The 14,010-nt window shown below is 44.4% G+C and overlaps 2 protein-coding genes across 12 annotated transcripts in view; both read right to left on the reverse strand.

Moving 5' to 3' along the window:
* rbl2 (retinoblastoma-like 2 (p130)) overlaps positions 1 to 3,571 on the reverse strand; it is an 81,441-nt gene extending 77,870 nt beyond the window's left edge. The window contains exon 1 of the mRNA XM_078400382.1: positions 3,173 to 3,571. Within this exon, the coding sequence (XP_078256508.1) occupies positions 3,173 to 3,355 (183 nt within the window). The 5' untranslated portion in view covers positions 3,356 to 3,571. The remainder of the gene's footprint in view (positions 1 to 3,172) is intronic.
* A 4,241-nt stretch (positions 3,572 to 7,812) lies between these two features.
* chd9 (chromodomain helicase DNA binding protein 9) overlaps positions 7,813 to 14,010 on the reverse strand; it is a 196,967-nt gene continuing 190,769 nt past the window's right edge. For all 11 annotated transcript variants that reach the window (XM_078400388.1, XM_078400385.1, XM_078400392.1 and 8 more), the window contains one exon: positions 7,813 to 11,727. In XM_078400388.1, coding sequence (XP_078256514.1) covers positions 10,870 to 11,727 — 858 coding nt within the window. In that variant the 3' untranslated portion in view covers positions 7,813 to 10,869. The remainder of the gene's footprint in view (positions 11,728 to 14,010) is intronic.

The following is a 14,010-nucleotide window of genomic DNA, read 5'->3' on the forward strand; positions in this document are numbered from 1 at the left end:
TAGTCCAGTTGATGTAATTAATGGTGTTAAATCGATTGATTTGGTGGTGCAATAACCCGAGGGAATGTTGTTGTCAACGGCATGGAAAGGCTTGCTTTTTACTGCAAACACTCCACTCAGACGATTTTACAGGGTTACTATCTCACACTTAATTGAATTTATTTCAAAAAACCTTCACAAAAACTGGATGAACTCAGCGGGTCAGGCAAGATCTTTAGATGGAATGAATAGGCGACGTTTCAGGACGGGACCCTTCAGAGATGCTGCCTGACCTACTGACACTAGATTTCAACATCTACATTTCCTTGTGTCTTGATTTGCGATGACTCTCGCTGGCTCTATTAGAAGAATGGAGATTCCCATTCTTTAAATTATTATTGGATGTAGATTTTTACTACAATGCAACTACCTGCAACAACACAATGTTTTCAAAAGTTCTGGTGTTTCAAATATGTATGATCAGTTTAAAGAGATTTACTCCAAAGACGTACAGGTATGTAGGTTAATTGGCTGGGCAAATGTTTAAAAAAAAATTGTCCCTAGTGTGTGTAGGATAATGTTAATGTGCGGGGATCACTGGACGGCGCGGACCCGGTGGGCCGAAGGGCCTGTTTCCGCGCTGTATCTCTAAATCTAAATCTAAAATCTAAATAGATTTTTAATCTTATTATTTTTCTTCAACACCTTAATTAAGCAAAGCCTAATGCAAAGGTAGACACAAAATGCTGGAGTAACTCAGCGGGTCAGGCAGCACCTCTGGTGAACTTGGACAGGTGAAATTTCGGGACAGGACCCGAAACGTCCACTATCCACGTTCTCCAGAGATGCTGCCTGACCCGCTGAGTTACTCCAGCATTTTGTGTCTATCTTTGGAATAAACTGGCATCCGCAGTTCCTTGGTATTACAAAGCCGAATACAACAAAATCAACATGGTGGCCTCTTGCATGCAGGCTCAGTAGACTACTTCTGTACACTTGCTGATCAGGGATATGGCAATACTCTACTGGACTGCTTGTAAGGAAAAGTATTTTACTGTGTTAGCACTTCACACCGGACAATAAATGCAGCATTGAATCATTTAACCATTGATGTCAAGTTCCAGGAAGTAGCCATCAAACAACTGTGTTTACAAGTAAAGGGGCAGGTGTCAGCTGTATGGTTCAGGCAGGTTATACTGTACATTATCTGTCCAGCAATATATTTATCTGTCCAGCGATATATATATATATATATATATATATATATATACACACACGCACATATATACTTTTATATATGTGTGTGTGTATACACACATAAATATAAATACACACATAAACACACACATATATATATATATATATATATATATACAAATACACATACTGAACTTTTTTTCTCGTTTATTACATTGTTTACAGTGTACTGCGTTTACATATTTTGTGGTATCACAAAGTGCTGGAGTAACTCAGCACTCAGGAGAGAAGGAATGGGTGACGTTTCGGGTCGAGACCCTTCTTCAGACTACATATTCTGTTGTGCTACTGCAAGTAAGAATGTCATTGCTCTGTCTGGAACATGTGACAATAATAACGCCCTCGACATCCTGGTAGATTTCTGCACTCATTCCAGTCGCTCGATAATTGCCCTGATCAACAGCCTGGGGCATGTGGTGCAAACTTTGCAGCACCAATTGATCATTTGAGGAAACTATTGATGGGGTGAACTCGGCTCAGGTGGCTGTGGGTTGGACGGTCTCGCTCATTTGTTTACATGAGTCACACCAAGACCCACGGCATAAACACATCCACATGGAGGGAAGCAAGTAAACACTTCTCTCCGCCGCCAGCTGCTCTGTGTGTTTGGGGCGATCCGGGGGACTAGTCTGTCGTGGGATGGGGGACGGGATGACTGAGAGTGGTGGAGGCCTCCTTAGGTCGAGCCCGAGAAGTGGAGACAACAGGAACTTGGAGGAAGGAAGAGGGGAGGTTGCAACCTGGAGGGAAGGGGACAGACAGGAGGTTGGGGTTGTAGGAAGGGGGAGAGTGAAGGTTGGGTGTTGTGGCTTGAAGGGAAGGGAGAAAAGGGAAGTTGGGTTTGTAGGAGAGTGGACGAGGAGGGGGGGGGAGAGAGGGGTTTGGAGGAAGGGGGAGAGAGAGGGGTTTGGAGGAAGGGGGAGAGGGGAGGAAGGGGGAGAGGGGGGGAGGAAGGGGGAGAGGGGGGGAGGAAGGGGGAGGAAGGGGAGAGGGGAGGGAGGGGGAGGAAGGGGAGAGGGGAGGGAGGGGGAGGAAGGGAGGGAGGGGGAGGAAGGGAGGGAGGGGGAGGAAGGGAGGGAGGGGGAGGAAGGGAGGGAGGGGGAGGAAGGGAGGGAGGGGGAGGGAGGGGGAGGAAGGGAGGGAGGGGGAGGAAGGGGGAGAGGGGAGGAAGGGAGAGAGGGGAGAGGGGGAGAGGGGAGGAAGGGGGAGAGGGAGGGGGAGGAAGGGGGAGAGGGAGGGGGAGGAAGGGGGAGAGGGAGGGGGAGGAAGGGGGAGAGGGAGGGGGAGGAAGGGGGAGAGGGAGGGGGAGGAAGGGGGAGAGGGAGGGGGAGGAAGGGGGAGAGGGGGAGGAAGGGGGAGAGGGGAGGGAGGGGGAGGAGAGGGGAGGGAGGGGGAGGAAAGGGGAGGGAGGGGGAGGAAAGGGGAGGAAGGGGGAGAGGGGAGGAAGGGGGAGATGGGAGGAAGGGGAGAGGGGAGGAGGGGAGGAAGGGGGAGAGGGGAGGAAGGGGAGAGGGGAGGAAGGGGGAGAGGGGAGAGGGGGAAGGGGGAGAGGGGAGAGGGGGAAGGGGGAGAGGGGGAAGGGGGAGAGGGGGGGAGAGGGGGAAGGGGGAGAGGGGGGGGGGGAGAGGGGGAGGAAGGGGGAGAGGGGGAGGAAGGGGGAGAGGGGGAGGAAGGGGGAGAGGGGAGGAAGGGGGAGAGGGGAGAAAGGGGAGGGGGGAGGAAGGGGGAGAGGGGAGGAAGGGGGAAAGGGGAGGAAGGGGGAGAGGGGAGGAAGGGGGAGGGGTTTGGAGGAAGGGGGAGAGGGGAGGATGGGCTTGGAAGAGGGGCGGTTGGATGCATATTGGATGCTGGTGGGCTGGAGCCGTGGATGTCAGAGATACACACAAACACACACAGCTGTCAGCCCTGCCCCACACTCACTCACTCACTCACTCACCTCCAGCGTGTAGTTCCTGCTGATGCTCTGGTAGCTGCCCCAAGCCTCGCACTTGGCGCACTCGTCCATGTTCAGCTTCTGACACAGCTCCTCGAACCTCTGCTTGGTCCGGCGGCGATCGCCGTCCCTATTTTCCTCCTCCTCTTCTCCTTCTTCTTCTACTTCTCCCTCCTCGCTGCTCATGGCTGGTGCTGGAGATGGAGACTGGGTTGTGGATGGGGACTAGGGGCGATCCCGGGAATGTATCGGGACGGGAACGGGGGAGCTGGAGCTGGGGAACCCCGGTGATGATGTATCGGGGGGGTCCCCGCCAGGCGATGATGTATCGGGGGGTCCCCGCCCGGCGATGTATCGCTTCACGCAGCGCCCGCGGCCCGCACCACTGTAGCCATTTAAAGCGCCTGATTGACAGCCGCGCCGCGCCGCGTCCCGCCCCCTTCCCCACGTCCGATTGGCCCCTCCTTGCCCACGGCAACGCCCCTTGCCCCGTCCCGCCTCGCCATTGGTCCGCGGTCACGTCCATCACGGCCGGGCCCCTCCTCAACTCCACCCCACCCCCACGGCAGCAGTCAATCTCCGGGAACAAGGAAGGGGGTTGCAGATGCCAAATACCATTGCAACGGTGCACGACTCGGCCTGGGCTCTCCTCCCTTCCCTCCTTGCAAAGGAACCAGGACAAGAGGCTGCAAATGCATAGGTCTACCATTGCAACGGCGCACAACTCGGCCTGGGCTCTCCTCCCTTCCCCCCTTGCAAAGGAAGCAGGAAAAGAGGCTGCAAATGCATGGGTCCACCATTGCAACGTTGCAACTAATCCTGGAATCTTCTCCATCGCAATGAAGAAGTCTTCCCCCATGACTGAGAACAGGTGTCAAGGGTTTTTGGGGAGAAGGCAGGAAAATGGGATTGGGAAGCAGAGATCAGCCATGATTGACACCCACTAAACCAAACGCAGGCTTGGCGATCGCTTCGCTCCACACCTTCGCTCAGTCCGCCTTAACCAACCTGATCTCCCGGTGGCTCAGCACGTCAACTCCCCCTCCCAGTCTGTCCTTTCTGTCATGGGCCTCCTCCAGTGCCATAGTGAGGCCCACCGGAAATTGGAGGAACAGCACCTCATATTTTGCTTGGGCAGCTTGCAGCCCAGTGGTATGAACATTGACTTCTCCAACTTAAGATAGTTCCTCTGTCCCTCTTTTCCCCTCTCCCTTCCCAGTTCTCCCTCTAACTTCCTGTCTCCACCTATATCCTTCCTTTGTCCTGCCCCCCTGACATCAGTCTGAAGAAGTGACCCGAAATGTCACCCATTCCTTCTCTCCTGAGATGCTGCCTGACCTGCTGAGTTACTCCAGCATTTTGTGAATAAATAGCCATGATTGAATGGCGGAGTAGACTCGATGAGCCGATTGTCCCAGTGAACAGGGAACAGCACCTCATATTTCACTTGGGTAGCTTACAACCCAGCGGTATGATCATTCGATTTCTCTAACTTCAAGTAATCCTTTTCCCCCGCTCTCCGTCTCTCCCCCATTCCAGTTTCCCGCCTAGTTTCACTGTCCTGCTTAATTTTATTGATTGTAAACCTCGTTGTCACCTTCCCCTCAGCTAACACTGCTATTCTAAAAACGTTGGAGCATTGTCTGCTTTGATTTGTCGTTTTCACACCTTACCCTTCCATTTATCTAGTCTTCCTCTCCCCCGACTCAGTCTGAAGGGTCTCCACCTGAAACATAATCCATTCCTTTTCTCAGATATGCTGCCCGCTCTGCTGCGTTACTCTAGCATTTTGAGTCCATCCCCATTGTCTCCTGTTGGGAACGCCCCATGTGTTTCCAAGAACTGCACATTGTTGAATGCTGTATTGTGTCTGGAAGGCTGTAAATGCCCAGATGGAAGATGACGTGTGGCTCCTCAACCCTGCATTCGGCCACATTGTAACAATGCAGAAGACGATGTAAGGATAAGTCATAGGTAGGCACAACATGCTGGAGTAACTCAGCGGGACAGGCAGTATCTCTGGAGAGAAGGAATCCCACTATGTCTTCAGGACAAGTCATAGTGGGATGTAAATTAAAGTGTCAAGCAGCCAGTTGCTCAGGGTCACTCATATTTCACTTGGGCAGCTTACAACCCAGCAGTATGAAAATTGATTTCTCTACTTTCAAGTAACTCTTGCATTCCCTCTCTCCATCCCTCCCCCTCTCTGGTTGTCCTGCTAGTTCTCTGGTTGCATCCACTTATCCCTTCCTTATCACCTCTTACACAGCCAACAATGGACCATTGTGGGCTCCACCATTCATTGATCACCCTTGTTTCCCTTGATTTGTTCTTTTCATTCCTTTAATTCTTTTTCTTCTTTGTACCTTTCCATACTTCTAGTTTCTTGGCCTTTCATTATTTGGCATCTGCATTTCCTTGTGTTTACAAGAGGACATTTTATTTATTAAAAAAAATAATCTTTGATTCCATACCTTAAAACTCAGATCAGTCATCGATGAATGCTTCTTCCCTCCATCTAAGCATCCCATTCGATTCCCTCCATCTAAGCATCCCACCTGCACTTTTGATCAAATGGTAACAAATCAGTTAGTGCTTATTATTATTCCAATACTGACAATAAAAATGGTATTTCATTTAGAATGAATAAGCAGGAAGAAACCATGTTCACACTTTATGGTAAATAAGCCTGTGGAACAGAAAGAACTTGGTGGCTGTGTTCCTCATCTAGACGCAAGGAGAACATCTACTAATGGTTGGGGAGGGTTGTCATGGATGGAACATGAAATGGTTGAGGACAGTCACTCCAGCTCTGCAAGTTTTACCATTCATTATGGTGTATCGTTTAGGGGGGTCTAACTGTGGTCAGTTTCTTGAGCAAGACATTCCAACAGTGGTTTGTGGCCTGATGTGGTGTATCCTTACTCGTTCATTACTCGTTTGAGTAGAAAAGGAGATCTTGCTTCAGGGGTCGACTTTCAGTCATTTGCACACAGCAGAGTTGCTGTTTATAATAATCTGCAAAAAGAAAGCTGGGAGGGGAGAGGTGTAATGGGTCTTTCCATTTAAAAGATCTTTCTTTCCTGAAACAGTATAATCTGCTGATTAAAATGGGACCTATTTCTCTTATCTCTATAGCTTAATAGCTTCAAGTCTCACACTACTCTTTGGCGTCATCTTCCTGACACCAGTACAGGTAGAGGGTGTAATTGTGTTAAATAGTCATCTATTGGTCAGAAATGGAACTGCTATAAAATCATAGTGCAGAAACCAAGAACTGCAGATGCTGGTTTATACCAAAGGTAGATGCTGCAAAGATAGCCAGAGACAAGTGCTGTCAGAGAGCCGGGCAGCATCTCTGCAGGAAAAAGGATGTTTCGGGTCAGGGCTGAAGAAGGGTCCCAACCCGAAACGTTGACTATCCTTTTTCTCCAGAGATGGTGCCCGACTCACCAAGTTACTTCAGCACTTTTTGTGTCTACGTTTAATACAAAATCATCTCGTGCTTTGTTAACCTGATATCTGAGGCATGCCATCCAAATAGATCAGATATACCATACATACATGCAATCAAGTCAACTCAAGTACAATAGAGCAAAGGGGAAGATACAGAATGCAGAATATAGCCCTCAGCATTGTAACATATCAGTTCCATAGACAAAGTCTAATGTCCTCAATGGGGTAGAAGTGAAGCAGTACCCTAGCTTATGGAAGGATTATTCTGAAGCCTGATAACAGAGGGGGAAGAAACTGTTCCCGAGTCTGGTGGTGTGCACTTTCAAGTTTCTGTGTCTTCTGCTGGAGAGGAGCAGGGAGGCAGAGGAATGATTGGGGTGGGACTAGTCTTTGATTATGTTGGGTGCTTTTCCGAGGTAGCGTGAGGTTTAGTCATGGCCCATAAATTAAACTGACCTGAATCTGTCACAAACCACATTCAACGTTCTCTAATTATGCATCCATAAATTTACATTAATTGGGTATTTTTCCACTTGAGGAGCATACGATAACACCTGGTATAGGCAAACAGCACATTTATGGAATTGGGGTTCTTTCACAGATGGGAGCAATTTGCATGGTTGATAAAAGGCAGCAAAGTTTAATCTTCCCGTTGTATTGGAAAACATCTGATTTGAGGCAAGATGTATTTCATTTTGGACTCTTCAATACCAGAGACCCCAATGAACTCTATCACATCACAGCAACAGAAACTACACAGATCAAGAATGAGCAAGGACCATTTAAGCAATATCGACTTATAAAGAAACTCTTGTTCATCGCTGTGCAACAGCCAGGGGAAGTGGAAGGCAGAATCTAACACGATACATGTGCATACTCTGAAAGGCAGGTGTTAGAAGGACGATATCCCAGATGTTATTAATTGATATTTCATGGTACAGAAGGAAGTAGAACATTAATTTTAGGTATTTGTTCAATTGTGCAAAATTCTGATGATTCAATATTTGAAATCGCATTATTATTGCTTTGTCATATAGATCAATGTTGTATCCTTGCACCTTAATCCCATATAAAACTACTGCAAAGCTTCTACTGTGACTAAAACATACAATATGTTCAATTTTAAATCTTGTACATGAGTTTTTTTTTCAATAAGCATACACAAACATACGGCATGGGTAGTCAAAGAATAGGTTTAATAAAAATAATTAAACTTCCATTTGCTCTATAGAACTTCATAGAAAGTAATTCAATAAATTACAAATGACTTAAGACTCATTGTACTACAGAAAGCCAATTCAGACTACACAGAATACAATCTGCAAGTACTGCAATTGTCCAAAATAAAAACAGACTTAATCATCAAACCTCCAGCAATGTAATTAAATACATGGTCAGAGCAGCTACTAAAGTGTGACTTACATAACTACCAATACATATATTCAATTTACCAACTCATCACTGATCCTGTTAATGGCAGCAAGTATTAGTATAATCCTTTTGTGTGTTTGCTCATGTTGACTGACACCACAGTCACTGGTGGTTTGTTGTCTCCTATAACTTTACGTTTGTGGATAATTTTTTATATTTTTAAAACAGGACCAATGTCACGTCATTGAACACAATTATTGAGTCAGTTTTTCTTTTCTTTTTTAAAAAAGGAAATTAAATCTAAACTGGAGGCATAAGGAGACAATGTGACATTTTACATCTTTTTTTTTGAAAGCTGTGGCCTATCAGATCTCACCACTAAGAACTTAATGACAAAAATACTTTAGTTACTAGATCTCAAGGAAATGTTTATATACAGTAATGCTTCATTTCAGACAGAAGGAGCAATTCAGTATATAAAGAAACCAGCACATTATAACTTAGTTTAATGCTGCCTGTGTTTTAGCATTACAAAATTACTGTAAAAAACATTTGAAGTATTCTCACTCAATCTGCATACTTTTTTTAAAGCTGTGGTATCCTTCCAGGCGGCATTGTACAAATTTAAAACTTAAATACCATCCCGCACATATTCCAGTCTTAAAGTTACTGCTAATGATTGATGTGAACGACACAGAAATTTGCAATTGTTTTCAAAGCAGATTCTTACAACTATCTGGGAAAATATGCAGTTCATTCCTTCTGAGCTTTTGCTCATGTCAAAATCTTATTCTATATAAAATAATATTATGCAGTTCAGAATGGAATTCTGTGGGGTGCCTAACAATTTACTTGCAAAAATTTCTATCATAACTCCTAATTTCATCAATGAAATATAATAGATAATATCTGTTAAATACTGTACAGATTAAACTGTATGCTAACCAAACAGTCCAGAAGAGAAAGGTCCAAATTGATTTGTTTTGGCGCTGACCCATCTGTTCCTCTTGCACATCCACTCAATGAACAGTTTCACACTTAATAAGAGTTTACCATACAGCAAAATGGTGGCCTTGCAATAAGTTTCTGAAGGGTGTGAATGAGATTGGTCTCTGACAGCAGATAAAAAGTGGGATTTAAAAACAAATGACTGCATATTAAACCACTCTTTGTAAACTTGTTTCTAAATACATTTCTAACTGCAAAACCAATACAAATTCTCAATACTGCAAACGGCATAATTGCCATTGTTTTGAGCATGTGGGTACTTGTGCATATAACACTGCTTTACAAATCTTAATGCCAGCTTCTGATGATTTTTCCAGTCACATTAATGACTTAAAAGAGGGAAACCTTGTATTAACTTAAAATGATGGGTGCATTTACGTTAGTGTAATAAATTGAACTACACATACAATTCACAAGCAAAGAAATTCTGCAATGTACAGATAATGGAGCTCTATTCTACTAGTTCTACTGTCCTGGTGAGCTTCTTACATCAGGAGACATTTATTTAATTTTCAAAAGCAATACTGATTGCGCAACGTAAGCAGCCTTTTCAGTGTTAATTGATGTATGATGCTGGTACATTAAAGATACTGGGGATCTAAATTTAATTGTACTGCGTACACGCACACACACGCCTCTCTAACAAAAGATGTACAGTTCCAATGGAAAGGTAACAATACGTGCCTAATTTTTCACTGCAGTGGAAACAATTTCATTTTTCAATACAGTGAACTAATACACTGCTCTGCAGTGATAATAAATACTGAAAACTGTAGAATAAAATGCATTATCTCCTCTTTTATCTGTATACTTTTAAATGAAGAACACAGTGCTTCCTACACTGACTTTTGGCAGGAATGCATTGTGTAAATTTACTGAACAGCTTTTCATAAACCTACAAGGAGAATGTTAAATAATGCTATACCCTTTATGGACAATTCCTATTTCTGTCATCTATGTATTGAGGACCACGACTAAGCATTCCCTTGAAATGAATGACGAGGCAGAATATACTGCACATATCAGATTGGCTTTCCGTGACGGCTTTGCCCCCTTTTAATTGCTTGCAGAGAAAGAAGACATGCCAGGTGAAAGCAGTCACTCCAACCAGCTACGTTATGCAATAAATGCCACATTTTTGCAAAACCGCGAACAAAGCGGGTATAACAAAAACGACTTTGTTAATCCATCTAAACTAGCACAGCTGAGGTAATAAATAAATAGCCAGTTTTATGGCTGATTGGGAAAATAATCTTCCAAGTAACTCAGAAATGTACCTGAATTTCAAAACTGACAGTGCATCACAACACTTTAGCAATAAAATGTGAAGTTCCATTTTGATTTTTGCCATGTTGCATTATCAAGGTGTATATTCTACAGTTTTAATGACATTCATTAGCTGCCAGGGTTATTGCTGTGTCTCCTGCAGTTTGATCTGTGTACTGAAATGAGTGTCAAGGAGTTTGTGGGTTTATATATACAGTAACTTAATACGATATGCATAAAGGTACTTTCATTTTCCCTAGTTCACACCAAATATATTAAATATACGGCTCTCCTGGTGCATATTTATTTTATTAAAATTAATCCCCTAAAAAAAATTAACAACTAGCACTGTGATGCTTCAGTGTGTTACCACTGTACACATACTTTGTTTCTGTTAGCCTCCAAAAACAACTTTACATGCAAGGTACCTTTAAATATTTGTACCTTTAAATAGATACTGAAACCCTTTCAGTTAATTACAGACGAGATTTTTTTTTCTCTCTCTCTCTTTTAAATCATCGAGTTATTTACAAATGAACTATTTTTATACGACTTGGATGAAGCTGTTCCAGTGTAAGATTAAATATATAATTTCATGTTCAGTCTTCTTCACTGGACCCTGAATCATCTGGCTGAGTTGTATTGTCACTGCTGGATGAAGATGCTGCTTTCTCCGATGCATCATCTCCACTGTTTTCATGTGAAGGATTATGTTCTTCTCCCTCTGGATGTTCTGCAGTCTCCTTTGTAGGTTTGGACATGGCTACATCAGTATTTTTGTTAGTCTGCACATTAAACATATTGGTCTGGGGGAATCCCGGGATTGGTAAGTTAAGGCCTGGAGACAGAAGAATGCCCGGGTAAAGCATGCTAGATAACAGCAGTGGATTAATAGCCAGGGGACTGCCAGCAATGGCTGAGGCAGAAGCACTTGTGGTCGGTGTCAGCTTCTTCGGAGAGGATGTAGCGGAGTTTGACACAGCGATTTCACTACATAAATCCACACTTTGTTTCACCGTCCTTTCATTTGTCCCGTCTGTTGGTTTGCGAGAGTCCACAGTACCACTTCCTTTCTTCCTCCCCAGAGTAGCTTCGGAGGGTTTGTTTAACAAACCTCCCATGCCAAAGCCCGCCATGTTGGAGAGCATCACAGGGAACATCGAAGCCAGGGATTTAGCGTCTCCCGCAGACGGAAGGCCGGCCGGGAATCCCATCAGTCCTGCCGTCAGCTGCAAAGATTGCAAGTTCTGGAGATTCTGCTGCAGGCTTTGGAGGCTGTTTAAGTCCATTCCAGCAAGGAGTCCATTGGTGACGAGTGGATTGACAGTCATTGCAGCGGCGGCTGCAGCTGCAGCTTTCGTGAGCTCACTCTTTGGCTTCCGGCCTCTTCGACTGACCTCCTCCCGGACCACTGGTCCAGTGAGGATGCGGTCAAACATATTGGCTGGTAAAAACCCCTAGGGAAAGAAAATTGTTCTTTGTTACTCTCTCAGTTTATACGCAGCACATAATAAAACATTATCGGACATTAGTGTTAAATGCCAAGACATTAGTGTTAGATTGCCAACCGAGGAGGCATATTTATTGCCTTCTTCTTATTAGTCATTGAGTCATACAGCATGACCACCCTACCTATCTGTGACGCCACTTTCAGGGAACCATATACCTGCACTCCTAAATTCCTCTGCTCTATAACGCTCCCCATGTGCCTGTGACACCACTTTCAGGGAATTGTGTATCTGAAATCCTAGATCCCCTTGCTCTACAACACTCTCTACTTTTCACTCTACACGGACCCTTCAGCACAACTTGCCCATTCTGACCAAGAAGCCTCATCTACACTCGTCCCACCTGCTTGGTCCATATTCCTCTAAACCTTTCCTATCCATGTACCTGTCCAAGTGTCTTTTAAGTGTTGTCATAGTATCTGCCTCAACTACCTCGCTGGCAATCATTCCATAAACCTAACACCTTATAGAGTCACAGAGTCATAGAATGATAGAGTCTGGAAACAGGCCCTTCGGCCCAACTTGCCCACACAGCCAACAATGTCCCGGCTACACTGATGAAGGCCAAAGTGCCAAAAGCCTTTTTCACCACCATATCAACCTGTGACTCGACCTTCATGGAACCATGCACCTGTCCTCCTAGATCCCTCTGCTCTACAACACTACCCAGAGGCCTATCTTTTAATGTGTAGGTTCTGCCCTTGTTCGACGTCCCAAAATGCAACACCTCACACTTCTCTGTATTAAATTCCATCAACCATTCCTCTGCCCACCTGGCCAATCGATTCAGAATCTGTTACAATCTTTCACAACCATCTTCACTATCTGCAAAACCACTCACTTTTGCATCATCAGCAAACTTGCTAATCTTGCCCTGTATGTTCTCATCCCAATCATTGATGTAGATGACAAACAGTAACGGGCCCAGCACCAAACCCTGAGGCACACCACTGGTCACAGGCCTCCAGTCCGAGAAGCAACCTTCCACCCTCACCCTCTGCTTCCTTTCATGGAGCCAATTTGCCATCCATTCAGCTATCTCTCCTTAGATCTCATGCGATCTAACCTTCCAGAGCAGCCTACCATGCGGAATCTTGTTGAATACCTTACAAAAATCTATGTACACATCATCTACACTTCTGCCCTCATCGACCTTTATGGTCATGTCTTCAAAAAAAAATCAATCAGATGTGTGAGACACGACTTCACACGTACAAAACCATGCTGACTATCCCTAATCAACCCTTGCCCATCCAAATGCCTGTATAACCTATCCCTTATGTGAAAAAGTTACCCCTCAGGTTCCTATCAATTCTATTCTGACCAATTTTCATCTCTCCTTCTCTGAAGATGACAATTCTTTTTCGGCACACTATCTGGCCCAAAACACCATTCCCAATTTGCACATCTGTCATGGTGTACTATCGGTTAATTCATCCACAGGGGATGTTGTAGCACATACATAGCTTTTTAAAAGTTCTTAAATAGTTAAAGATTGGAACCTCTCCCAACTAATTCTAGGAACACTAACCTCAAATTAGAACTCTAAATTTAACATTGATACTGTATTAAATCTAGCACAATTCCAGAACAGACACAGGGCTACGTTATATTAGGGTCACAGTTGGATCCCTTTACATGATCTTTAAGATTTTGTGATCGCGTACAAAAATTAATTAAAATATCTACTGGATACTGGCCTTCACCTGAAAGTGGTTAATGATTGTCTAACAGTGAGTAAAACTATGGTTAGGTCACACATAGAATATACAAGGTAGTTCAGAGCTCCACACTTCAGGAAAATGTACCGTCATTGGCAGGAAAGCAGCAACGATTTATCAAAATGTCATTGAGACCCCTTGGGAAATTATGGGAACAGATGACATTATTTTCTCTGGAATTTAAGATTATGAAGGGAACAAATACAGTTGACAGTGAAAATGTTTCTGCTGGGTGCAGACTCAAAAACTAAGCTCTGGATTGAAGAATACGTGGCAGGTTTTTGGTCAGGAATCCTTTCTACTTGCAAAGAGAGGTGAAAATTTGATACACAGCAAAGATGGATTCGAGTTGTTTCTATTTCCTCAATTTTCGCGTTTAGAAAAAGTCCTTAAAATGTTTTCCACAAAAAATTCTGAGCTCTGGATATTTAGTCAGCAAACAAAATATGATTCTGGATAGAATCTGGATGAGTGCTTAAAGGAGATGAAAAAAAAACTGCAATCAATAAAG

This window comes from Rhinoraja longicauda, chromosome 6, assembly GCF_053455715.1.
Source record: "Rhinoraja longicauda isolate Sanriku21f chromosome 6, sRhiLon1.1, whole genome shotgun sequence".
In the NCBI taxonomy this organism is placed as follows: Eukaryota; Metazoa; Chordata; class Chondrichthyes; order Rajiformes; family Arhynchobatidae; genus Rhinoraja; species Rhinoraja longicauda.